The sequence below is a fragment of the Heptranchias perlo genome, chromosome 17, assembly GCF_035084215.1.
Source record: "Heptranchias perlo isolate sHepPer1 chromosome 17, sHepPer1.hap1, whole genome shotgun sequence".
Taxonomy (NCBI): Eukaryota; Metazoa; Chordata; class Chondrichthyes; order Hexanchiformes; family Hexanchidae; genus Heptranchias; species Heptranchias perlo.
The window spans coordinates 25589988-25617462 of record NC_090341.1 but is presented as its reverse complement, the minus strand read 5'-3'; the positions used below and the strand labels follow the sequence as shown (position 1 = coordinate 25617462).

The window sequence follows — 27475 nt, the reverse complement described above, 5'->3', positions numbered from 1 at the left end:
TTATGACAATCTATATTCACATATCCTTTCTAGTGATGCATTACTAATTCTATTTTTTTTTCTTTGTGTGTTTATTGTTTGCATTTGTACTACTGACAGTTTGGGAGAAGTATTATGTTCTACTTTAGACTGGGCATGATATGTATTATATCTTAATGTTCTGTTAGTTTCAAACAGGAATGTTGTAACTATTGCATTTGCAAATTCTGTCAAAATTTTCACGGAAGATTCATAAAATATTGTTTTTGGGGGGGTTTTGAAAATTCAAGTTAGCTGAAACAGTAATGTCTAACATGCATCAGGCTACCAATGTCCATTTCATCCCACTCATCTGATTCATCTTCTTGCAATCAATCCCTGAAGGATTGGTCATTCAAACATTGACAGAAATGTACATCAATTTTTGTTTGAGCTTTCTGGTAAAGACCACATCATGTAAGTGGAAAAGAAATCTCGTTCAAGGGAAGCGGACCCCTTCTCACCAAAAATTTGACATCTTCACGTTGAATTGTTGGCCTACTGTCAAAAAGGTACTTAGATTACCAGTTAACTATCCCAAACTGGTAGGACACAGATTCACATCTAAGATTTCCAATGAATTTCCTCAGCACTGTGTGCGCCGTCAGTGTTCTCTGGTCTTGGCCAGACTGTTGACTGAAGATCTTGAGCATGGCCCTCTATGTTAACAACAAGCTGGGCTGTAATTTCATAGAATCAGAGAATGGTTACAGCACAGAAGGAGGCCATTCAGCTCATCGAGCCCGTGACGGCTTTTTGTAAGAGCAATCCAGTTAGTCCCATTCCCCCACTCTTTTCCCGTAGCCCTGTAAATTTTTTCCCTTCAAATAATTATCTAATTCCTTTTTGAAAGCCACAATTGAATCTGCTTCCACCACCCTTTCAGGCAGCGCATTCAAGATCATAACTACTTGATAAACCAATCATCTGATAAAACCAGGCAACCTTTGTTCCCACTTTCCTCTCCCCATGAATTTTCCACTCTCCACTTTTCAAAGTCACCTTCGTTTTCATCCTTTTCAGAGAAGCCAGTCAGAACCATAGCATGCGTCATCAGTGATTCGCCATGCATCAGCCTTTCTGCTTTGTCTAAGTTGCTCAGAGAAACTCCAAATAGCAGCTGCGTAAAAAAGTTTTTCCTCGTGTCGCCTTTGGTTCTTCTATCAATCACCTTAAATCTGTGTCCTCTGGTTCTCCACCAGTGGCAACAGTTTCTCTTTATTTACTTTATCTAAACGCTTCATGATTTTGAACACTTCTATCAAATCTCCTCTTAACCCTCTCTGTTCTAAGGAGAAAAACCCCAGCTTCTCCAGTCTATACATGTAACTAAAGTCCTTCAATCCTGGAACCATTCTAGTAAATCTTTTCTGTAACCTCTCTAAGGCCTTCACATCCTTCCTAAAGTGCGGTGCCCAGAATTGGACACGATACTCCAGCTGTGGCTGAACCAGTGTTTTATAAAGGTTCAACATAACTTCCTTGCTTTTGTCCTCTATGCCTTTTTGATCCTACAGTGGCAGAATTGGGATTTGCATCAGGTATTCCTCCCTTTGTTCCTAATCTTGATGAATGCTTCTGGCTATTGTATCTGTTGTCTTAGCTCGCAGGAGAGTGTGTGTGTGAGGCAGCTATATCAAAATATCAAAAAAATTATACTTCTACACAGCCATTGTAGAAGGCCACAGGAAGGTTCTTAAGGTTTGAAGCAGTTTAGTGTGTATAATGATTCAGGGTACTATTCCACCTTGGGGTAAGATCAGGCCCACAGCCTTCGATTAGTGCACTTTGTCCAATCTGCATTCTTCAATTTTATATGTGTATTCATGTCTGTGAAAAAGGCTTTTTTTGAGTACCTTTTTCAGGAGTGATGTTCAAAACACAACTTTTTTTTCCAAAGAAGCTAGGGCACAAATACCATAGGAACTAGGTTTCAGAATGATAGTGCTCCTCCTTGCTTGAGAAACATTTGCTGGATATCCAGAAATTGCCAATGCCCTTTTCTGCTAGAAATAGGATCACTGCAAAGTCTCTCCTTCTGGATAAAGGCTACAGCTGACTTTGCGATCCAGCATTTTAGAATCTATATGAAGCCACTAGTTAACATAGTAGAGAATAACGAGATCAGTCTTTCTCCTCTGCTGTCCCTACCCCCATTTTTCTCCTCCTTTCCCCATTCTGGGGCATCATCCTGTGGGTGACAGCAACTTTCTGGTACCTTACCCAGGTATCCATTGTTCATATGTGAGCTTTGTGAGTGTTAGCAGGCTATTCACCAGGTAAAGCATCACATCTGAGCCTGATCTTATACTCGCCCATCATTCACGCACTTTTTTCTAACAGAAATCAGTGGCTAGTGATCAGGGCAGGATTTTTATCCAATCTTTATATGAAAACACAGTGCAATTTTAGTGTCTTGCTAAGTTTGTGGTGACTAGGAATTAAATCAGGGACCTTTCTGGTCTTTGTGCATCAGCTGTATATCATGCCGTTTGTTTATCCAGTGAAATATTTGACGGAGCCCCAGATGAAAAACTTCCAAGGGTTGATATTGCAGGGCTTTAGCTCTTGACAGCCTGCTAATTCCCTGGTTGGGGAAATCACTGAATGCAGTTCCTCCCTTTCCTCTCAGGCCTCTGGAAACTGAAGGAATAAGGGATCAGGAAAACCACTTTGATAGCCCCTATGTGGCCATGCAGGCTTAGATTTTTGGACCAGCTGTCGCAGTTAAAAACTCAATCCATTTCTTTACCATATGATGAACATTTAAAGCCCCATATGGGAGGGAGGTTCTGAACTCTCCACACTCCAAACCAGCTGACTGCATACTAATTGAGTGAGAGGGGTTAACTGCTCAAGTCCTATAGAAATAGGTAATTCTAACTTATTACATACACCCAAGTGGTGGTTGGCAGCAAGAAGCATAGGTTTTCTGACTGACATGGGACACCAGAAAAATTGTCCTGTCTGGGACAATCCTTAAAATCCTTTCTTGCCTTAAGAGCATGGTAGACTTGACACCTAGCTCAGTTAGAGTTCTTGTAGAAGCCATCGTGAAAGTCTACATTCCCACATGAACTGTTTCAATAAGGTATTGGTCTTTGATATCCAAATGTGTGAAAAGAGTCTTGGACAGCCACCCTGGCTCAGAAATCTATTGTCCCTGTCTCGATTCTGAACTTAGTCTTAAACAGACAAAACAAAAAACACATACTAACTATCCCCTCCACCTCCATTTGAGCATATGGTATCGCATGAGCTCAAACTTGGGGCCTGAAAATATATTTTTAAAAATCCTCATTTGTTGATCGTCCGTTATCCAAGCAGGAAGAATTGAGAGACACCATCCCTTTACAATTTCTCTTCTCATTGTCATCTCACATGCGAAGTGACTTCACCCAATCCGTGCCTCTTTCTGGATCCCCTCCTCAGTTCTCTCTTCCATCATCAGCAGCTGTATTCTACTCGGATTCCACTTTCTACTTTCCACTCCAGTTACTGGTTAAAGTACAAACATTCCAAGTAAGGTAGAAAATCAAGTGCCATCATATCCAGACTTTGGGCTATGCTACTTCAAATGTAATGACTGAGCTGCATGCTCTGCAGAAGAAAACATCAGGGTCCTCTGGAAATCACACACCTTCCTCACTTTAAACCTTCAACATTTTGCTATCCAGACCTAAAGCTGAATTCCCTTTATCATTGAAATAAGAGTATTTGTATGAGTCAATCTTCCAGCAAAGGAATTTCGACCAGTACTTCATCCAGATAAAATTAGCATGTTTTATAGTTTGATACCAACTTTATGAAGCATATTGAAATGGAAAGAAAATTATTCGTAATCAAATGTCTTGGAAGTATTTAATTATAGTGGTGGTGAGATGATGATGCATATCAATACACCAGCTATAACATACAGCAGTAGGATACCAATTTATGTTTGTAGTTTCCCACACAGTGAGTTCCTCATCTCTAATATGCCACTGGGGAGAAGAATCAAGCAGAATTCAGATACTTTCCCAGCAGGAGTGAGGGAAAATGAATTCAACAGTGAGCCATTCTTGCGCACATTTGAGTTGCCAGGTTAAGAGCAACATTGCTGGCGATCTGAGAGCCTTTTCTGATAGTTTTATTTCAGCTACCGGCATTTGGAGCAGTAATCAAACGCACACAGTCAAATCAGTAAACACTAGACCGAAAAGTGTGTTTTCTTACAACTGCAAGGATCTTTAAAACCTTAAATTTGGTTTTTTGCCAAAATAAATTGTGGTCTGCCAGTATCAACAGTAGTTATGTACCTCTGTTGAACATAATGTGGTATTACAGTATAAATACAAGTAAGTACATCATTTTACAGTATTGGCACCCACTACTGATTGCGGCAATCAATATACAGTATAGTAGATGAGCAGTTTTATGTCATAAATTCTACCTGACTTGTTTAATCCCCTAAGGGAAAGGTTTGCAATTCATGTTATAGAAGGTTGTCCACTTTGTCTTATTTTTCTTTGTTGAAAATCTTGACGAATAATCTCACTTATTCTGGAGTAGAGAAGTTAATTAAAAAAATGAGACTTTAAAAAGACCCACATGGCAAATCTAGTGCTAATAATATAAAAGCAAATGAAGCAGAATACAAAAAGTATAGAGGGAAACAAAGTTTAGAAAGATTAAGAGGGGATATGAAGAAAGACTGGCAAACACCATAAAGGGAAAAAGTAAAGGATTCCATAAGCATATGAGGTAAAAGAATAGTTAAAGGGCAAGATCGATTAGGGATGAAAAGAAAAATCTCATGGAGGATGAAAGAATGACGAGGTGCTAAATGAGTACATTGCCTTGGTTTTTACGCAAAAGTGTGATCGTCCAAATGAAAGGGCACAATAGGAAAGGGTGGAGCAACTAGTGCAATTATAGAAAAGGAAGTAGTACTGAAAAAGTTGGTGGAACTCGAAAGTGCAAAAGGCACCAGATCCTGATGGTATGCATTCTAGAATACTGAGGGAAGTCAGAGAAAAAAGTTGGTAGCTCTAACCACAATCTGTCAAACATCCTTGGATATGGATATTCTACCAGAGGTCTGGATGGGTGAAAGTGTAACAGAAGGTCACTATAGACCAGTGAGGCTAACGTCGATAATGGGTAAGATTCTGGAGACCATAGTACAGGATAAAATTAATATGCACTTAGGAAGACGTGGATTAATTAAGGGCAGTTAGCATGGATTTGTAAAAGGCAAATCAGGTTTAAGAGCTCTTTGAGGAAATAACTGTATTGATAAAGTAGTGGATGTTGTGTGTATAGATTTTCCAAAAAGCATTTGAAAAGGAGCCACATAAGAGGCTTGTTGATGAAATTAAGGTGCCCGGTATTGAAGGGAATGTAGCACATAGATAGGAAAGTGGCTAAAAAAACAATACAAGAGAGTAATGGTTAACGAATGTTTTTTGGACTGAAGGGATGTGAACAGTAGTGTTCTCCAGGGTCAATATTGGGACTGTTGCTCTTAATATATATATAGATGATCTGGACTTGGTATTGGGAAGCACATTCCAAAATGTGCAGATAGCACAAAAATAGAGAGCATAGTTAATGATGAAGAGGACTGAAAGTGACTTCAGGAGGACGTAGATAGGTGATTGGATGGACAGATCGATGTATGAAATTTAATATGGAAAAAAGTTATTTTGATAATGAGTGGAATAATATACTAAATAGTAAAGCAGAACAAGTTAGGGGTTCAGATACACAATTCTTTAAAAGTGGGAGGACATGTTCAGGCTGTTTTTTTAAAAAAAGTATGTGTGATCCTAGGTTTTGTAAATAGGGGCATAGAGTACAAAGGCAAAGATAGAATGTTAAAACTGTACAAATCATTGGTTAGACCGCATTTGTAATATTGTATCCAGTTTTGGGTGTCATAATTTAGAAAGGATGCCAAGGAGATGGAGAAGGAATAGAGATTTGGTAAGATTACACCAGGAATGGGTGGCTTTAGTTATGAGGAGAGAATCTGGGGCGTTTTCGATAGAGGCATTGGAGAAGGTGCAAAAAAGATTTACAAGGATGATATCAGAACTGAGAAGATATACTTATCAGGACAGGCTGGGGCAATATTTCTGTTAATTCTGCCTTTAGCATATATTTGCTAGGAATAAAAGCTTAATCTGAACAATTTTTTTCCAGAATAAACCAAAACTGGCACATTTTGACCCATTTTGGTTTTGAGCAGACTCCTCTAGTTTTTACATGAATTATTAGATTCCGAGCATCAGTTTATTTTCAAAGTCTTCCTATTTCCTTAGCAATGCCAGGTTTGGTGACTGGAAGTTATTTTGAAGGTAATCATTTTTTTAATATAGTCAATATTTTTCCTTCAGTGTAATGATGTTCTAATGGTGATTAAGTGTATTGGGCTTGTACTCAATTTACACAGTGGTATAAAAACAGAAAATGCTTGAGTAGCTCAGCAAGTCAGGCAGCATCTGTGGAGAAAGAAACAGAGTTAACTTTTCAGGTTGAAGACCTTTTGTCAGAACTGGAAGATGTTAAAAGGGTTAAAGTTTTTGAGCAAGTACAGAGCCAGGGAAAGGTGGTGGGGGGAAGGGTGAGGTGGGGGGAGAGGAAAGAACAAAAGGGAAGGTCTGTGATAGGGTAGGGGGCACTAGTGATTAAATGACAAAAGGGATGATGGTGCAAGGCAAGGAGGGTGGTAATGGGACAGGTTAAGAAACAAAAGATTGATCAGCAGTAGCTGTAAATGGCAGCAGCAGAACCATTACCAGCACTAGCTGACCAAAAAAATGGGAGCAGTGGTTATGATCTGAAGTTATTGAAATCAGTGTTGATTCGGAAGGTTGCAAAGTGTCTAAACGAAAGATGAGGTGCTGTTCCTCAAGCTTACGTTGAGCTTCATTGGAACAATATAAGAGGCCGAGGACAGAGGTCAGAGTAGGAATGGGACAGGAAATTAAAATTGCAAGCGACCGGCAGGTCAGGGTCACGCTTGCGGACAGAGCGGAGGTATCAGCGTTTGGTCTCCCCATTGTGGAGGAGACCGCATTGTGTGCAGTGGATACAGTATACTAAATTGAAAGAAGTACAAGTTTCACCTGGAAAGGAGTGTTTGGGGCCCTGGACGGTGGGAAGAGAGGAGATGAAGGGGCAGGTGATGGAAGGTTGGACCAGGGTGTCATGGAGGGATTTGTTCCTTCAGAATGCTGAAAGGGGAGTGGAGGGGAAGATATGTTTGGTGGTGGGATCGTGCTGGAGATGGTGGAAATGGTGGAGGATGATACATTGAATGTAGAGGCTGGTAGGATGGAAGGTGAGTACAAGGGGGACCCTATCATGGTTCTGGGAGGGAAGGGAAGGGGTGAGGGCAGAAGTGTGGGAAATAGGATGGACACGGTTGAGGGCCCTGTCAATTACAGTGGCGGGGAATCCACGGTTGAGGAAAAAGAAAGATATATCGGAAGCACTGGTGTGGAAGGTGGCATCATCAGAACAGATGCGACAGATGGAGAAACTGGGAGAAGGGAATAGAGTCCTTACAGTAAGCAGGGTGGGAGGAAATGTAATCAAGGTAGCTGTGGGAGTCGGTGGGCTTATAATAGATATTGGTTGACAGCCTATCCCCAGAAATGGAGATAGAGAAGTTGAGGAGGTGAAGGGAAGAGTTGGAGATGGACCATATGAAGGCGAGGGAAGGGTGGAAATTGGAAGCAAAGTTGATGAAACTTTCCAGTTCGGGGCGAGAGCAATAAATGGCACCGATACAGTCGCCAAGGTACCGAAAAAAGAGGCGAGGGAGGGGACCTGAGTAGGACTTGGAACAAGGAATGTTCCACGTATCCCATAAAAAGGCAGGCATAGCTGGGACCCATACAGGTTCCCATAGCAACACCTTTTATTTGGAGGAAGTGAGTGGAGTCAAAGGAGAAGTTGTTCAACGTAAGAACAAGTTCAGCCAGGCGGAGAAGGGTGGTGGTGGATGGGGACTGGTTGGGCCTCCGTTCAAGGATGAAGTTGAGGGCCCGCAGGCCGACCTGGTGGGGGATGAAGGTGTAGAGGGACTGGACGTCCATGGTGAAAAGGAGATGATATGGGCTAGGGAACTGGAAACTGTTAAAGTGGCGGTGGACGTCAGTAGAGTCGCGGATGTAGGTTGGAAGAGACTGGACAAGGGGAGAAAAAATAGTCAAGATAGGAGGAAATAAGTTCTGTGGGGCAAGAACAGGCTGAAACAATGGGTCTTCCAGGGCAGTCCTGTTTGTGGATCTTGGGAAGGAGGTAGAAGCGGGCTGTGTGGGGTTGCGGAACTATGAGGTTGGAGGCCATTGGGGGGGGGGGGGGACGATCTCCATTGGGAAAATGCTGGAATCGATTATTAAGGAAGTAGGAGCAGGACATTTAGAGACTCAAAATAAAATCAAGGAGAGTCAACATGGTCTTATGAATGGGAAATCGTGTTTGACAAATTTATTAGAGTTCTTTGAGGAAGTAACGAGCATGGTGGATAAAGGGGAACCAGTAGATGTAGTGTATTTGGATTTCCAAAAGGCATTCGATAAGGTGCCACATAAAAGGTTGCTGCACAAGGTAAGAGCTCATGGTGTTGGGGGTAATATATTAGCACGGATAGAGGATTGGCTAATTAACAGAAAAAAGAGAGCCGGGATAAAGGGGTCATTTTCAGGATGGCAATCTGTATCTAGTGGTGTGCCGCAGGAATCAGTGCTGGGGCCTCAACTATTTACAATCTATATCAATGACTTGGATGAAGGAAGCGAGTGTACTGTGGCCAAATTTGCTGATGATACAAAGATATCTGGAAAAGTAAGTTGTGATGAGGACACAAAGTGTCTGCAAAGGGATGGAGATAGGTTAAGCGAGTGGGCAAAAATTTGGCAGGTGGAGTATAATGTGGGAAAATGTGAAGTCATCCACTTTGGTAGGAAGAATAAAAAAGCAAAATATTACATAAATGGAGAAAGACTACAGAATGCTGCGGGACAGAGGGATTTGTGTGTCCTCGTACATGAAACACAGAAAGTTAGCATACAGGTGCAGCAGATAATTGGGAAGGCAAATGGAATATTTGCCTTTATTTCAAGGGGATGGAGTATAAAAGCAGGGAAGTCTTGCTACAACTGTACAGGGTGCTGGTGAGACCACACCTAGAGTTTTGGTCCCCATATTTAAGGAAGGATATACTTGCATTGGAGGCGGTTCAGAGAAGGTTCACTAGGTTGATTCCGGGTATGGAAGGGTTGTCTTATGAGGAAAGATTGAATAGGTTGGGCCTATACTCATTGGAGTTTAGAAGAATGAAAGGAGATCTTATTGAAACATATAAGATTCTGAGGGGGCTTGACAGGGTAAATGCTGAGAGGATGTTTCCCCTCATAGGGGAATCTAGAACCAGGGGGCATAGCATCAGAATAAGGGGTCATAAGAACATAAGAAATAGGAGCAGGAGTAGGCTAATCGGCCCCTCGAGCCTGCTCCGCCATTCAATAAGATCATGGCTGATCTGATCCTAACCTCAAATCTAAAGAACCCAAGAAGTAGGAGCAGGACTCTGCCCCTGGGCCCGCTCCGCCACCCACAGGGCCTTGACCGATCCGAACTCAGCTTCATGTCCAATTTCCTGGGTCGCCCATTTAAGATGGAGATTAGGAGAAATTTCTTCTCTGAGGGTTGTGAACCTTTGGAATTCTTTGCCCCAAAGAACGGTGGAGGCTGAGTCATTGAATATATTCAAGGCTGAGTTAGGCAAATTGTTGATCAGCAAGGGAGTCAAAGGATATGGGGAACAGGCGGGAAAGTGGAGTTGAGGCCAGAATCAGATCAGCCATGATCTCATTGAATGGCGGAGCAGGCTCAAGGGGCCAAATGGCTTATTCCTGTTCCTATCTCTTATGAGGTCAGTGACGGTCTGGGAAAGTATGACTTGATGTTCGGCTGTGGGGTCATAGTCCAGGGGGAGGTAGGAGGACGTATCAGAGAGTTGGTGTACATCCTCCACAAGGTAGAGGTCTGTTTGCCACACAACAATAGTGCTGCCCTTGTCAGCAGGTTTATTGTCAGCACAGTGGTACTGTCTGGCATTTTAGTGCAGGGGAATGGGTTACATATCTTCTTCCTCTAGTGATGGTAAATTGGAGGAATTATGTTTCTGAATCTCTGGCTTTGTTGTTTGACCTTTTGGATTTAGGGGATCCAAATTGTGGACCTGAATTACCCAAATGGTTATCACTACTGTCCACCTGTCCCCATTTCCTTTGGTTGTTTTAATTTATTTTAGGGAAGCTGAGTTTCTTCGCCTTTTCTTTGAGTTAAATTTGTCTTAAGTTTTGCCAAATTGGGACGGAAATAAGCAGGTTCCACTTTTGGCTGAAATGTTTGTACCCTAACACCTATAATATGTCGCATGCATTGTCGGGGGGGGGAGGGGAAAGGCAAAATTATACTGAGGAAGCTTTAGATTGTAATTGTGAATGTTAGCTTTAGCAAGAACTTTTGCAAAGTAAAAGTAAATTCACATAGCTGATAAGCATTGAAACGAGCCTGTTAATAAGCTACTCATTGGTTTAATTCAGTTCCTGCTCCCATGATAAAGTGCAACCAGTTTGAACTTCTATGGAATTGGATTAATGTGCGAGTTAAATGTTGCCAATGCAAATAAGATGGATAAAAGAGCATACTGTTGAGATTACTGCCTCTGAAATATGAAGTAGAATGTAGTATCACACAATATTAGTCATTTAGCATAGGCTGTTTAGATTACTTTTGACATCTGTCCTGTATGTAGCCAGATTTCAAATTAGTCTACTTTCTGGTATTCCTGAAAATGTTTTCAAAGTCATTTAACTATGTAAGATATTCATTTTACTTTGTTTTGGTTTTATAATTTATTTTTAGAGAGCCAATCTAAATGACCTGTATCATTTTTTTTAAAGTAATCTTTTAAAAATAATCTATAAATTGTAGATAAGTAACAGAGAATTAGTAACTGACTCAAAAGTGTGGTTGTCTTAAAATTGGGCCAGATGTTGAAAAAAGCACTGAGACCAGTATCACAAAAATCGGCAATCATTGTGGGTATTATTTTTAAAGTTTCATTGGTTAATTTGTTTTTGAAAATTTCTGAAACCCATTTTCCCCCTTTGCCTACCACTTGAAACAAATTTAATGTAAGATCCGTTAAAGCAATAATTGTGTATGTGAGGTTTTGAGATTTTTACCTACATCTCCTGGAAGAAATTTTTGGTCCAATTTGGATGATGTTTCTGAGATAAAGTCAAGTTCAGTTTGCAAAGGGGTTATTCTCAGAATTCCAGCATACTTTTCTGATTTGATAGCCAAAAAAACTGGAGCTGCTATATTAAAGGGTGGGTCAGAATTTGGATGGGGTCTCTCAAGAAGAAATGGCTTCGCCATTGAAACTATTATCCACACTAGCTTTGAGACAAGGGGGAGGGGTTGTCATTAGCACATTTCAGAGAGTTTTGCAGCTGTAATATTGGATTAGTTTTCTTTCATCTCAATGCACTTCATAAAACTGTAAGGAAAAAAAAACAAGCATTGTAGTTGTCATGGCCGCTAAACCAAGAGGGGATCGTATCTTATTCAAGGTGATAACTTTGATTGACAGCTGCCAAACACTGAAAGCTAAGAGAGGTGCAAACAGAAGTGAAGATTTTGTCTTCCCTGTTTCTAGAATGGTCAGTCTCCAGCAGGTGAGGGTCTGGAACATGCAGGGGGATTGTGCTTTCTAAAGTTAATGAACTTCAATTCAGTGATGCTCATTTGTAAAGTGATCAGGCCCATTTCAAAGGACAAAGTTTGTTTAATTTATTATTGATATTATGGGGAGCAATAGGAAATAGGTAGATCTTGTTGTGAAAATAGTTTTATGTTCATTCATATATGACATGTAAAATAAACCAGTATTCTGTTTTACAATTGGCACCATATCACTCGTGTTTTTCAGTCAACCTTCTGAAAGATGGAAGTAAGACGTGGCAACACATGCAAGATCGCAGTATCCAGTACACATAAGGGGTCTTTATAATTTAACCAGATATTAGCTAGTAAAGTACTTTCCAGATCATAGGGGATGTGGGATACATTTACAGATGAACTGGGTGATGCTGAACTTGAGAGAGTAACAAGTACCGATTTGAAATCTGTAACAATTGTTGGCAGTGGTTGGATTCTGATTTGCACTGAGGGCATGATGGTGGTTTAAAACATTGAACTGAACAGAAACTGTGATATTTGAAAATGGCAACTATATTAAGAGGTAGAGAAATTGAGTTAGCTCGTTTAGCTGCAGAGGAAAAAGACAAACAATGGGCGTTCCAGTTAGAAATTCTTGCGTTGGAGGCTGAGAAAGAGCAGGAGGACCAGCAATGCAGATGGAAAGAAGAGTGAAAATGACACTACCATGAACAGGAAGGAAAATAAGCAGAATGTAGGAAGAGAGGGAACAACACAAATTTGAGACCAAAAGAAATTGACTTGCTCTTGAACTGGCAAAGGAATGTTGGTAGTTGAGGTTGTTGAACACTTGATTCATAATTTTGTAAAACTGAATTCCAAATTTTAGAGAGGGCAATGATAGTTTTATTTAGCCATTTGAATTCTTAGCCTTTCACCACAAGGTGGAACAAAAACATATGGTAAGTTGTCTAAGCAGTAAAACACGCATAGTGTTTTCTTGTATTGATCCAGTGAACAGCATGAACTATTATGTTGCCAAATGTGCTACTTGTTATGCTTATGATTAATGCCTGAAGCTTACAGGCAAAAGTTTATGAAATTAGGGAAGAATCTGTTTGGTACATACAGAGACTTGGTTGTTGAATTAGAAGACTTTTGGAAGCTCTGGTTAGAGAATGAAAACAAGACTACGAAGGTCTTTGTTACCTAAAGTCAAGTCAGAGATTTTTCGAAATAATTCCAGACAATTTAAGAATTTGGTTACTTGATCAGGAAGGTAAAACTCTTGCAGCTAAACAAACGTTCTGCTTGTTTTACGGCCTTGAGCACACCAGTGTACCATCGCAGGGTGAGAGATCAAATGCCCCATGTAGTCCCATGGACGAACCACTCGTCGTCAGCCGTTGAGCCCATATAGAGTTAGTTTAGATCAGGACAACTTAACATAGAACCATAGAAAAGATACAGTTTAGAAGGGGGCCATTCGGCCCATCGTGTCCATGCTGGCTCGAAGAACAACCAGGTGCCCATTCTAATCCCACCTTCCAGCGCCCGGTCCGTAGCCCTGTAGCTTACAGCACTTTAGGTGCAGGTCCAGGTACTTTTAAAAAGAGTTGAGGGTCCCTGCTTCTACCACCAATTCAGGCAGCGAATTCCATACACCCACCGCCCTCTGGGTAAAAACATTTTTCCTCATGTCCCCTCTAATCCTTCTGCTAATCAGCTTAAATCTATGTCCTCTAGTTCTTGAACTCTCCTCCAAGGGAAACAGGTACTTCCTGTCTACTCTATCTGGGCCCCTCATAATTTTGTACACCTCAATCAAGTCTCTCCTCGGCCTCCTCTGCTCCAAGGAAAACAACGCCAGCCTATCCAATCTCTCCTCATGGCTGCAACATTCTTGTAAATCTTCTCTGCACTCTCTCCAGAGAAATTACGTCCTTCCTGTAATGTGGTGACCAGAACTGCACACAATACTCCAGCTGTGGCCTTACCTGCATTTTATACAGTTCCATCATTACACCCCTGCTTTTGTATTCTTTCCTCGGCCAATAACAGAGAGCATTCCGTATGCCTTCTTCACAACCTTATTTACCTGTACTGTCACCTTCAGGGACCTGTGCACATGCATTCCATGGTCTCTCACTTCCTCTACCCCTCTCAATATATTCCCGTTTACTATGTATTCCCCTTTACTGTTTGCCCTCTCTAAGTGCATTAACTCACTTCTCTGGGTTGAACTCCATTTGCCACTTTTCCACCCACTCCACCAACCCATTGATATCTTCTGGAGTCTACAGCTATCCTCTTCACTATCAACTACACGGCCAATTTTTGTGTCGTCTGCAAATTTGCCAATCGTGCCCCCTATATTCACGTCCAAATCATTAATATATACCACAAACAGCAAGGGACCCAATGCTGAGCCCTGTGGCACACCACTGGAAACGGATTTCCATTTGCAAAGACATCCATCGACTTTTACCCTTTGTTTCCTGTTACTGAGCCAATTTTGGATCCAATTCACCACATTTCCCTGTATCCCATGGGCTTTTACCTTTCTGATCAGTCTGCCATGTGGGACCTTGTCAAATGCTTTACCAAAATCCATGTTGACAACATCCGCTGTACTACCCTCATCAATCCTCCTTGTCACTTCCTCAAAGAATTCAATCAGATTTGTAAGGCATGACCTTCCCTGAACAAATCCATGCTGACTATCCCTGATTAAACCATGCCTTTCCAAGTGACAGTTTATCCTATCTCTCAGTATTGATTCTAATAGTTTGCCCACCACCGAGGTAAGACTGACCGGCCTATAATTGTTCGGCCTTTCCCTCATACCCTTTTTAAACAATGGTACTACGTTTGCAGTCTTCCAGTCCTCCGGTACCTCCCCTGTATCTAGTGAGCATTGGAAAATGATCCTCAGAGCATCTGCTATTTCCTCCCTGGCTTCCTTCAATAGCCTCGGAAACAATCCATCCAGCCCCGGTGACTTATCAACTTTCAAGGATTCCAGTCCCTCTAGTGCTTCCTCTCTCGTAATGTTTACCGTATCCAATATTTCACACCTCTCCTCTTTAACTACTATGTCCGAATCATCCCTTTCCTTTGTGAATACGGAGACAAAATATTCATTTAAAACCCTTCCCACATCCTCTGCTTCTACACACAAGTTACCCTTATCATCCCTGATAGGTCCCACCTTTTCCTTAGCTATCTTCTTGTTCTTAATGTATTGATAAAACATCTTTGGGTTTTCTTTAATCTTACTAGCTAATATTTTTTCATGCCCTTTGCTTTCCTTATTTCCTTTTTTATGTTATCCCTGTACTTTCTATACTCCTCTAGGCTTTCTGCAGTATTTAGTTTTCTGTGACAGTCATAAGCTTTCTTTTTTTGCTTTATCTTGCCCTGTATAACAGGACTCAGAAGGCAGAGGACAGTGCAATTGGTTGATCTACCTTCTATTTAAGCGCTTGGTCATGGAGTAATACTACTGTGATGAAAGTCGATTCTATTAATAGCCTGATGGTGAATATCTTGTCCTCTTGGTGTATGTATTTTTCAATGGCAATAGTTTTTGTTTCTTCTGAGGCATTCTAATGTTCAACGTTAAGTGTTTCCATATTGGCATGATTGTGTTTTGTAATTTTCACTTACTTTTTCTTCCTTTCTTACCCAAAATCTGACCTTTCTTACCCAAAATAACATAGCTGGTAACAGTTGAAAGTACCCCAGGAAAAAGTGGTGGTATAACTGCAGTAATGTGCTACTTGAGAATTCAACATTTTATAAATGCCCAAGTTAAAGTGATATTTAGCTACTTTAAAACTTCAAGTTTTGCTGTATGTTTCTGCTGGCCATCATTGAGTATGTCTTATGTATTTATATTTTGTGCATTCTAGTGTCCTAATAGCTCTAGAATTGGTTTTGGTGGAATGTTATGTAATTGATTTTTGTATAAAGGGCTGAGTGGGATTTAGTTGCTTTTGTGTTCTAATATTTGCATTTAATATCATGACTACATTGTAATTTGATACTGTTATTTGTCATTTGTTGTGATTTGTATTATTGCTTTTTCATTGGAGTGGTGTATTAACAATCCAGTAGATTAACGGTACACCATTTTATTCATCCTGGGATGTTTGTGGTTTATCTTGCATGTGTTCAATGTTGCGATGTTCCTGACCTGTTTTCCTGTGTGCTTTTGAGGCATCCTGAGGAATTGTACTTGTTTATGTTTCTGCCTGTTCAGTGGAATATGGGAAGTATTTATCTTCAGCTTCAGTGTATTTTATTATATCTTCCTGTTTCATTTGATATTGTCCTGCTAAAGCAAAGTGTTGCATTGGTGTAAGCCAGAGACCGTTGAAAAAAGTAAAGACCATATTTTTTTCTGCTGGTAGAGTTAGTCAAAGATGTCTTGTGACTGTTCATCAGCAGCTTTTGACTTGGTCTCTTTCAAATTATAAGGTGCTTTTGTTTCGCTTGTAATTTAAGAAAATACAGACTTGTCCAGAGTACAAATAACCTTCCAGTGCACACATTCATCCTCACTGCATCCACTGTTGACTTAATGTTCAGTTATTGTAACCACTGAGCCTTCTGTGGCACTACTTCATAGCATTGGCTCTGTGCAAGAACAAGACTATGGACCAAAAGTCTGTAAAAGGAAAATTGAATTTAAATTTTCTGTTCAAATAACCTGATACTCTCATGCATAAGAAAAAGAATATTGCATAGGGAGTTGTTGAATATGATCTTTATTCATAAAGAAGGTCTTTAGATCTCATCCTCAACTTCAAGTTTTATAACATCGCAAGTATTACAAGTGAAATCAATAATGTGTTTAGAAGTATCTTGTGCAGTATTCTGTAAATCACACAGAGTACACGTACTTGTTTTATAAATGTTTGTTAAAAAGTGAACCTAGGTATTAATGTAGCATCATTACAGATGACATTGTTGTAGTGTACCAGTAGTAACAAAATAAAGAACTAACAGTTGCAATGGTATATCCTCAGCTCTGTCTCTGTTGTAGCACTACTTGTTGAATTCCAGGTAGTTTTCTCTTTGATTTTGCAGCAATGTGACCCAGCCAGTAATACTGTGTTTTAAACATGACATTTTCTAAGTTAGAGAGTCATAGAGTCATACAGCACGGATAGAGGCCCTTCGGCCCATCGTGTCCGCGCCGGCCATCAGCCCTGTCTACTCTAATCCCATATTCCAGCATTTATAGAGTCATAGAGTCCTACATTCACTCCTTCAAATCCAGAAGTATCACAAGCCTAGATTTTCTAATCAGTATGATTAAAATAAATAAGTTACTACTGATGTTAAAGTAATGTTGAATAAAAAAAATCGTGGCTACAGTTTCTGTAATTGCTAAAACAAGGCATTTGTTAGTACAGCATTACGAAATACAACATGAAAGAGAGATTTTGCATTCAGCAGAACTGAGATCAAATTTCAGTCTTAGAAAACTTTGATGTTGTATGATGTAAATCGACTTTTTTTAGTTCAATTAATTGCAGTTATATCTGACGTCTGGCACACTCACCTCTCCTTTCCCACCTGGACCAATCAGTTCCTATCAATGTACAATTGTCTTAATGCTTCTCTTTCATTACCAGAATTACATGAACTGCAGTGAGATTACTGGGCTTTTCTGATAGCTTAGTTGCTTAAGGCAGTAAGTCCCCTCAGATACAGGAAGCTAAATGGCAACTTCAAGAAGTCACTTTACAGGCCTTTGGTATTGAATTCTCTGGTACTTGTGTTGCAGGATACAATTTATGGTGCTAAGCATTTTCCAACCAGCTAATGGCATCCCCATTGCAAAAGCTCCTACAGGATGCCTTAATATGCTGGACGAGGAATATATCTTCTCAGCTCATCTAGTGACTCTGTTTACTCCACAAGATTAAGCTGGCGCCAATCTTTTTGGTATTAAGAAACCGCTTGCGCAATAAAAACCAAGATGGAATCTGGACAGAGTCCTTTGCTCTGTCTTTGACTCTGGATTATGAGGATGGTGCTTGGTGTGAGTTTATTGTAACTTTTTCCATGTTCTAGTGTGCTTATATTTGAGCTTCATTATATCACTTCTTGCTGGACCTAGACTAAGGGTGAGTTGGGAACTTTGCTGTGCTTTACTATCTGAATTTTCCAGGATTACCAATCAACAGGATTCTGCTCACTGTATATTGCGCACCCCTTATTCATATACAGTAGACAGTATTTTGAGAAGTGACTAGCTAAATAATTACTTCACTTTTGGCACAGTAATAATTTCCAGACTGGAGGGTCTGGCTGCACCAACTCTTCCAGAACTTCTTCTCCAGACCAGGAATCAAAGATGTTCGGTTCATATTGAGAAGGGAGAGGTATAAGTATACCTAGTTGCCAAATATATTTGCAGATCACATAATCAAGGTGGTACCATGCAACTATGTCACTCAATTTACTTTGGAGCAGAAAGATGATCTTGTTTCCTTCTGAATGTACAACCGGAATAGCTGAAGCTTTACGGGTTCTTTGGGTACATGTATGCCTCGAGCATTTTTGGACGTCCAGACCAAACTATGTGGGGAGAGAGTAAGGCAGTTCTTCAGAGCTCAGTTGACTGTAGCTTTGTCAGAAAAGAAGGACTCTTAACACCCAGTCACTTGCAAAGTTTATTTCCCCCTCTAAGCAAGTACCTTGGTATTGCAAATCTGGCATAGACAGATCTAAGTTGACCAGTCCTTGTTAAAGCTCAAGGAGTAATGGAGCTTGCCAAGAAGCAAGCTTGCCTCTGGGATCAAACCTCATCTATGCTGCCTCTTTAAACATTCAAGGCCCCTGGAGGCTCAAAACCAACTGCCTGATTACATTTTTTTACAACATAAATTTTTGTGGTTTAGTTGTAGAAGCTGTGGCCTATAGTAGAACCTTGTTATAATAAACTCTGTTATTGCAAACTTTCTTTCCCCCACCCATGGTTCTGCTTAAAGCTCCATTACAGTCAAGAAAGGACTTCAAACCTCAATTACATGAATCCATGATTAGAACTGATTTTTCTGGTCCCCACAAGTTTATAATGATGAGATTCAATTGTTTCTTAATGAGGTGTTTTGCTAATACCTATTATTATATTGCTGTAAATTAGCAATTGTTGGCTCAAACCACTGACTCAATTGTTGAAAGAAAAACGTGTCACTATGAAAGGATGCAATTTTATTGTGACAAACTCTGGATATCAATTGTGTATATATTAAATCTAACCAAGAATATTTTTCAAGTGCTTTCAGAAATACCTTTTATTAGTTATTACATGTAATAACTACGTTATAAATTATACAAACTTTTATTGCACTGTGAAATTCTTTACAATACCAGATTTAAAGATGTATCAAATATCTGTTGTATCTTAAAGCATTCATAAATACTGATATTGATAAACATTTGTATTACAGCAGATAAAAAGCGGACATTTCATACACATGCAGTGATTGCAAATTTGAACAGTAAATGATTTTGCCTTTAATTGGTGGACTCATTTTTGTCACTTATAGGAAAGAATTATAGAACGTCTCAAGGAGCAACGTGAAAGAGACGATCGTGAAAGGCTGGAAGAGATTGATTCATATAAAAAAGAAAATAAGGATCTTAAAGAGAAGATTAACAATTTGCAATCAGAACTAGCTGAAAAAGAGGTTAGTTTTAATGTGAAAGTTATATTTTGTATTGCAAGAGTCATCACAATAGTCCTTTCACTATAGGTAGACCCAATTATCAAACTTTTAAAAAAGCTTTAAATTTAGCATATGCCAGATGAATTTCTTCTGTGTTAGAACAAAATTCTAGCAGGCTAAATATTGATAAGTTTTAAACAGTTTAGCATAATTTGGTTGCAATCCACTTCAACCTGATCAGGCTTTCCAAAATACTTTACAAGGGTAAATTCAGCTAATTTTTTTTTCTCTCTCCTTTTTTCCTCCCCCCCCCCCCCCCCCCGAACTCAGCGGGGAGCTATGTTCAGAGGCAGTGCAGCTCAGGGAATCAGGGCTACAATGTTGTAGTCTGCTCTCTGACTCTCACTTCCTTCACCACTGGGAGTCCTGAGCTTACCCTATGGAGTTCAGTACAAGGCAATTTATTACTATTAATTTAAAAGACAAGTGATTTGAATATACACCCAGAATTGGATCTATGAAAGAATACATTTGAATATTTGGTTTTAGATTGTAACCTACAGAACATGATCTGCTGTTCCTTTCAATGATAATTGTTTGTTTTCTTTCAGTCTAGTTTGATTGACTTGAAGGAACATGCATCCTCTTTGGCTTCAACAGGCTTAAAGAAAGATTCCAAATTAAAATCTCTAGAAATAGCCATAGAGCAAAAAAAAGAAGAATGTAGTAAGTTGGAAGCACAATTAAAGAAGGTAAGTGTTAAGTTTGGGGAAAAACAAGTTTCTCCTGGTTAATATTTGTAGACAGTGGTGTTAATTTGCAATTTGTTCAAAAATTAATCTTGGATCAGTGAACGATTCCTGCTAGGAATTTTTTTAAAAATGAAGACCTAGTCACTGAATAGGTCTGGGTCACATGTCTTAAAGACCTTGAATTTCCTTTCCCCAAAATTCCATCACATTAACCAAATATTTATATTGTCCTTGCTTTTAGCGAAGCAGTAGCTGTCTACATATTCACTTGTACTTCTGTTTGACTCTGATATAAGTGGAAAATATTATATGTACTTTTGTATGTAATGTACCTTTCACTCTGGGCTCCCTGTAACTTTCTGCCACTGCTTTTCTCAGGGCTTTTCCTAGTGGGAAGGGAGCATTTTCTATGATTTGCAATATATAATTCAAGAGATTTGAGTTGCTCGTCATCTTATGACTAATTATCCAAGATTGTTTCTTTATATTTTGTTTTGAGTACATTTATTACGAATGTCAAAACTGAATGGAAATAGAAAAATAGTTTTGATAAGTTAATGTGCAGCAACTTTACAATTAGCTTGATAACTATACTTGCAGGCAAAGACTCTAATTTTCATGTGATCTCCACATGGTGCATACTTAGTTGCATCATGAGTCCTGAATTACTGATTAGACAGGAGATAGAATTTCTGAAATTCATCTAGTGATATACCTGTAATCCTGTAGATGACTTTTTAGAAATCTGAGTGTATGGGATACAATCATAAAATGTTTGTTAACTGGGACTAAATCTAATGAATGTAGTTTTATTGAAAGGTTTCAATTATAATTTTGGAAATTCTACAATGCAATTTTAAATAAAGGAAGGATTGTTACAGAAATTGATAAATATTCAAAATAACTCATCCTGAAGGGAATCCTTGAAATTTGGACGTTCGATATGTTTGAAAAAAAATCTCATTTTTTTCCTAATCACATTACACTGTTTCTCTTGCAGTTTGTTTTAAAATAACGTATTTGACTTGTCTTTTACTGAGGATGATCCTATTAAGCTATTAGATCATCCACGATGCACCTCAAGCTAACTTTTTGATGTAGCCCTCAGAATTCCAGGAAGACACACTCACAACTGGTTAGACTGGAGTCTTCTTCCAAAAAACAGTTGATAGGGTTTCTTTACAGTTACAATTTCATATTATACCTGACTTTTTTTCCAACCCCTGATCTAAACAGATTCCTCAGTGTTGAGAATATTATTGTTCTCATTGTGGTACAGCACTTCTGCACATAAAGCAGTGATTTTGTAGTGCTGGGGTCTGTTTGGTCATTAGCTGTTACTCAAATGCCTCAAATAGCTTTCATTCTCCTTTTCTATGTTGTAGTGCAGAGAAATGTCTTTTACGCTACAAAAAAAAAGTCTCCTCTTGACAAGTCTCTGAAGAAGAGTGGATGGTCTGGCCAGGAGTCTTGTCACTCAGTACAGGGAGAATAGTGTCTTATTGAAGAAAATCTGGGGAGGAGAGCATAAAAAACTTAATTTTGTTTAGTTCTGATCTCCAAAATATCTAACCTAATCCCAGCATTTAAAAAATTGCCTTTTCCTTGCTGAAAGAACACATTTCCCCTGTGTGGGGTGGTTCTATGGATTTACAAGAGATAAACTGGATCTTTGACATGTTGGGGGTGAAATTCTTCTTTTGACAAAAAAATGGCAAAATGCTGTTTTTTTTCTGCCATAATTAGTAAAATTGCATTCTCAAAAATCACACATTCTAAAGTTGCACATTCCTGCAATTTTTTTTGCAGGACATTAATTGCAGAGAACACCATGCATTCTCTCATTAAAAAAGGAATTTCAGACCATACAATTTTGTTTAAAGTAAACATCACAAAGATCCACAATACTTCACAATTTCTTGCTTGCTGGTATCCAAACTGATTGTTATCAAAACAGGCAAAGTACAAAGAGAGTTTGTAAAGCTACCACTGAAACATGTGAATTTTCACGTAAACACTTGGCAAACGCTCATTACCAAATGAAGACAAATAACAAATGCAAGCAAACTATTTTCAATCTGCTCTAAAAGAAACTTTGGAAAGCTGAATACCATTTACCTATATATGAATCACTGGGGCTGATTTTCAGTGAAGTGATAATTATCTTAGAAATGTAAAATAATGTGATAAGCATTCCATTGGCCCTGTGATTTTTGCTGGCTCCCTTTGTGATGTAACTTAGTTTATTTTGGCTGTAAGTCATGTAGACTGAATCCAAAAGTCTGCTGTTTGATGTTTTAATATTGTTGGTATTCTGCTCAGTAATGAGCATTATTAAAGAAAATCCTTATTTAAATGGCCAATTGGTTTTATATAATGTATATATGATAATTAAAAATTCTTGAACTTGTCCAAAAGGAAAAGTCTGCATTAAGAATGTAAAATACATGAATACAATAAAATACATTAATCTGGATGAGAAACTTATTTAAATAACTTGGTGGTTACTTTCTTGGTGCTGAAAATATTATTTGATTTCAGAAAGTTCTTTTTCACATTATCAAGTCGATTTTGTAGTAATTCATTACTAAATCTCACTTTTTCTTTGAATCAATACATGTGGAACACATAGGACCTGCTTGATTTTTAAAAATAGTTTTAATAGACCTGTCACCACATTATCCACATGACATTCATTCCCCCTGCCCCCAGAAAAAAGGTGGAGAAAGTAAGAAAATGTCTGAGCAATTTATGTAATCATTAGTTAGACTGTCATTAAAATAGTTTTGCAACTTTTCATTTAATAAAACTGAAATTTAAAGTTCAAGTAGGACAGTTCCATGTATACCAACATTTTGGGGAAAAAAGTCAGCAGATTTTATGAATGCAACAAAGCTTGAATGTCGTCACTAATCATTTTCACTCTTACAACTTCTTGAGAATTTGGAAACTATAACATTTGTTTAAAAAACAGCAAGTATTATAAAGAAATGATTAGTATGAGCTCATAAAGTTTGAAATCTTTGGAGGCTGAATCTGTGCTTAGTACTTTTTATACTGTACACAGTATGTATAAATTCATAGCTATTATCAGCACAGATAAGCTATAAAAAGTTTGATATTTTATATGTTAAAAAAATATATGCCATAACCAGACGTGATAGTTTATTGCTTAAAGGTATTGCACTCATTTGCTTTTTTTTTAGTTGTGGAAGAAAAGTTTACTCAGTTTCCAAACCTTAACATCCCATCCCTTATAGCACAATTTTGGGCTGTTATCATGTCACAGACTTTCCTTATGGCGACCCTCTAAGTGCAGCATGGTAGTACCAATACTGCAATGATCTTTGTGAAAATGCATCCAAAAGTTGAATTCACAGCAGTTTTTTTTAAATTCCTTTTCATGGTACAATGCCATGTATACTGGCTGAACACTTATAAAATTTATAGCAAAAGAAACTCTGAATCAGAAGGTAATAGAATGGCAATACATCATGTGTGTGTTTGAGAGTGCATGCACTGAGCTCATATCCATTTCTCCAACCCCCATAGTGGTGTGAATGGCAGTATAGCTCAGAGCTCTGCAATCGCACTGATACATAAACAGAATCAGTGCTATAAAAGTGAGGGTGTAGCTGTTCAATATATTCCTTTTTAAGGGGAAAATAACAACAGAATGTATTTGGAAATCAATTTTCATCAAAAATTTCATATTAATGTAATACAGTTCATTTTGTGACTAAATTGAGAAAGCTATAACCTATATTCATACAATTCTGTTACAAATACCATTGGCACGATAAAAACAAAAATTTTGATAAAAGAATGACATGAAATTGCTTTTAATTGTGCAATCAATCACAACTGTCATATTTTACCATAAAATCTGTGGTCCTGTTTGTTACAATCCTGGGATTTCCTTTTATGGCCAAAAGTGCCACTGAATTTTCACTAAATTAATTTCATTGCAGCAGGAAATTGTGATGTAAATTATTAAAAATCGTAAGTTTTTTGTGATAAATGATGTAATGTACAATTTGTTCTGAAACCCCCTACATGATACAATCCCATTGTTTTGTGGGGTTGACCGTCATTAAATAAATGGACCTTTCTGTTACAATAGCTGTCCTTTCGGCTTTCAGAATTTAGAATTAAATATCAGAATTGAATGAATGCATACTTATAATGGCAATAAATAAACGCTTAAAGGAAATGGTGTGTTAATGAAGAATTCGGGTTAAAGGCAATGAACATTCTATTGTTTGACCTGCCAAGATTGCACTTCCTTTGAAATCTGTTAAATAAATTGTGTTTGCATTAAAAAGAATAAGACTTTAAATTTAATAACCTGATTTAATCAAGCTCATCTTCACAACCAGCTTTGAAGCCTTCTGATTAATCATAGCCGTAATAAACTAACAGTGCTTTCAGTGATTCTACACTTGAGCAGAACACTTAAATGTATCATCAGTGGAGGGAAGCTTGCTTTATTTCATGGACTATTTAACTTGGGGAGGAAAAAAAGGAAAGTAACACAAACCTAAAAATTCTTACCCTAGCTATTCTTTTTATGAGCCAAAAACAACATTCATGTTTCCTTAGTGCCTCTCACTTTCACTGTGGAATGTTTGGAAACTTAAATTTTTACTTTTAAGAGACGTTGTTCTGTGTAAATTCATTGGATTTGTTGAGCTAATGCTGTTTTCCTGAATCTTTCCTTCTTCCTGTCTGTGCTTCATTCCTTCCCAACTTTGCAATGTAGCAAGCTGAGCAGTTGTTCAATCAGATGTACACACCAGTAAGTGGTTCTAAAATGCCCTCTGTAACATATGAAAGCATGAGGACCCATTGACCTAACATTGTGCTTATACCTAAGTGCAGCTCTGCAAACATTTCAGACGATCGCAATTTTCAGTCATGCTGGAATAAGTAAGCTATGTAGACTTCAAGGTCTTGGTTGCTTATGCTTAAATAGTAACTAATTAGAAACTGACATCGTGAAACCATGGTATTGTTTCTTGTGATACTACCTTTAAGTCTACAGAACCTTGGCAGACTGACAGTTTATGCACAGACCAAATTTAGTTATATTTTGGCATGCCCTAATATTTTCAACTTGTTAGGATGTGATAATTGGCAAATTGGTAACACTGGCATGCTTTATAGCAAAGGTTTACACTCAAAATTCTTGTTCATGAAATCCTTGATTGTCATGAAGAACCATAATGGGGAACACAGACATCTTTTGTTCTGTGCCTAGACTGTTGTCAGACATAGGAATTCATTGCAGAACTGGGAGCACTTAGAGGGTTAACTTTTTTTATAATCAAATTAAATTTGTTCAAGTTTGCATGTTTCAGTTACTTTGTTTAAATTCCTGATTTTTCTGCACTTGAATGATTTATTTTCACTAAATTATTCAGAACCCTAATATTTTAAGTAGCTAATTTTGTTCATCAGCTTTAAAGATTTGTATTTACTTTTCTTGCTGTTTTTGTGAACGTAATGTGCAAATTTGCAAATGCTACACAAATACCACTGTTTTTAGGTTCGAGTGAATTCAAATTTTGATTCTTGTACTTCTGGGCATGTGGCTTCTCACAAAAATACAGCAACTTTTGAGATTAGACTATAATTGAAGTATGAACTTAAAGTGAATTAATTCTTAAACTGGATCCATGGACTGCTGGCATCTGAATGAACTATTATATGTTAACTATGCTCTCTTGAGACTCAGATCATAGAATTAATACTGTTAACAGTAACTCGTTTCATTGTGTTCATTACCTTTTGGAAAGCTGGTCAATCTGCTTTTCTTCATCCTGCCAATCTAATATAAATAAATGACAATAAATGAGGAACACTTTAATGTTGAACCCAGACATTAAGATGTTTTATTACTGATGTGTGTTTAGTGACACAAAGACTACTTTGCATTGTCTTTTCTGGATTTATTTCAGTAGCATTTAAATTGGTAATGAATGATGAATTTGTTCTCATCTCCAATCTCTTAATCAGTTGCTACATACCTAATAAATTAGAGGTAATAAACCACTGGTTTTAATGGCATATGTTTAAGTAGTTCTGAATGATAATACGCAACCGAATGTTGCTTAGTTTGGCAGTAAAATTTACAAAGGAATCAAGTTTACTGAAAAAAATGATGCATATAATTCGTAACAGTGCTCCTATATTATCCTCATGTTTAGTAATATGTTGAACAAAGCCCAGCAGTTTATATTCACATTAAAAAAATTTAAAGTAACAAACAATACTTTATTGGATGATGCAGTTGTGCTTATTCTTTTGGTCCATTTAGCATCCAGTACAATTTAATGGTACAAAACATCATTGCAAAGAAATTTAGCATCCTCAGAAGAATAATGCTGTACTTTTTTCATCCTATAGGTTGCAATTTGTTTTAGTTTAATTTTCCTTCTCATCCTCGTTTGCCTTGTTTTGTCTTATGTGCTTGGTTTTGTTTTCAAGATACCAATTAGGAATTATGAGGAACATAGGGTAGGCCAAACATTGCAGTGCTTTTTCCCTTTTCATTATTTTGTGTGTACTAGTTTGAAGTCTGAAGTATCAAAAACTTTGGCTGCAAATTTTCCTGCACTGTCATTCATAGTATTCCAGCCCCTGCCCAAGATAACATAATTAAGTTCTTTTATTGGTAAAACTGTGCTCTACTTTAAAGCATGTGTGTTAGGCTTGTTTTGCAACTCATGGAAGTTTGTGTGTGTGTGTGTGTGTTTTCAATAAATTATGAAGTGCTGTGCTGTAGTATCACATGTCAGAAATTAAAACATGATGTTTATTATTTTGGTGTCACTTTCATTTTTCTTTACTTTCCATACAAAAGGCTCATGATGCCGAAGAGGATGCTCGTTTGAACCCAGAATTGGGTGAGAAAATGAGACAACTTGAGAAGGATGTGGCATACTACAAAGAGGAGTCTGGTAAATCCCAGGCTGAAGTTGACAGACTCTTGGAGATCTTGAAGGAAGTAGAGACTGAGAAAAATGACAGAGATAAGAAAATAGCAGAGCTTGAGAGGTAAGGGTCAACTTTTTCATTAACATGATAATGAGAGTTAAGTAAACCTGAAACCAGGGAAGTAGTTTTACTGTAGTAGGAATACAATATTCTATTAGTATTTGGAGAGGGTACAAAAAAAGCCCCATCTAAATTAAAGCTGTAAACTGTTGCCTTGAGCTATCTCCAAAGGCTGGTGTTGTAATAACATTCTCAATTTGTACAAGAAGGTAAAGCATATAAGACCCTTCA

The 27475-nt window shown here is 38.2% G+C and overlaps 1 protein-coding gene across 4 annotated transcripts in view; it reads left to right on the top strand.

The window, feature by feature from the left end:
- Nucleotides 1-27475, top strand: part of LOC137334185 (ERC protein 2) — a 631578-nt gene that overhangs the window by 329312 nt on the left and 274791 nt on the right. For all 4 annotated transcript variants that reach the window (XM_067998749.1, XM_067998748.1, XM_067998751.1 and 1 more), the window contains 3 exons: nucleotides 19314-19454; nucleotides 20045-20185; nucleotides 27051-27244. In XM_067998749.1, the coding sequence (XP_067854850.1) occupies nucleotides 19314-19454; nucleotides 20045-20185; nucleotides 27051-27244 (476 nt within the window). The remainder of the gene's footprint in view (nucleotides 1-19313; nucleotides 19455-20044; nucleotides 20186-27050; nucleotides 27245-27475) is intronic.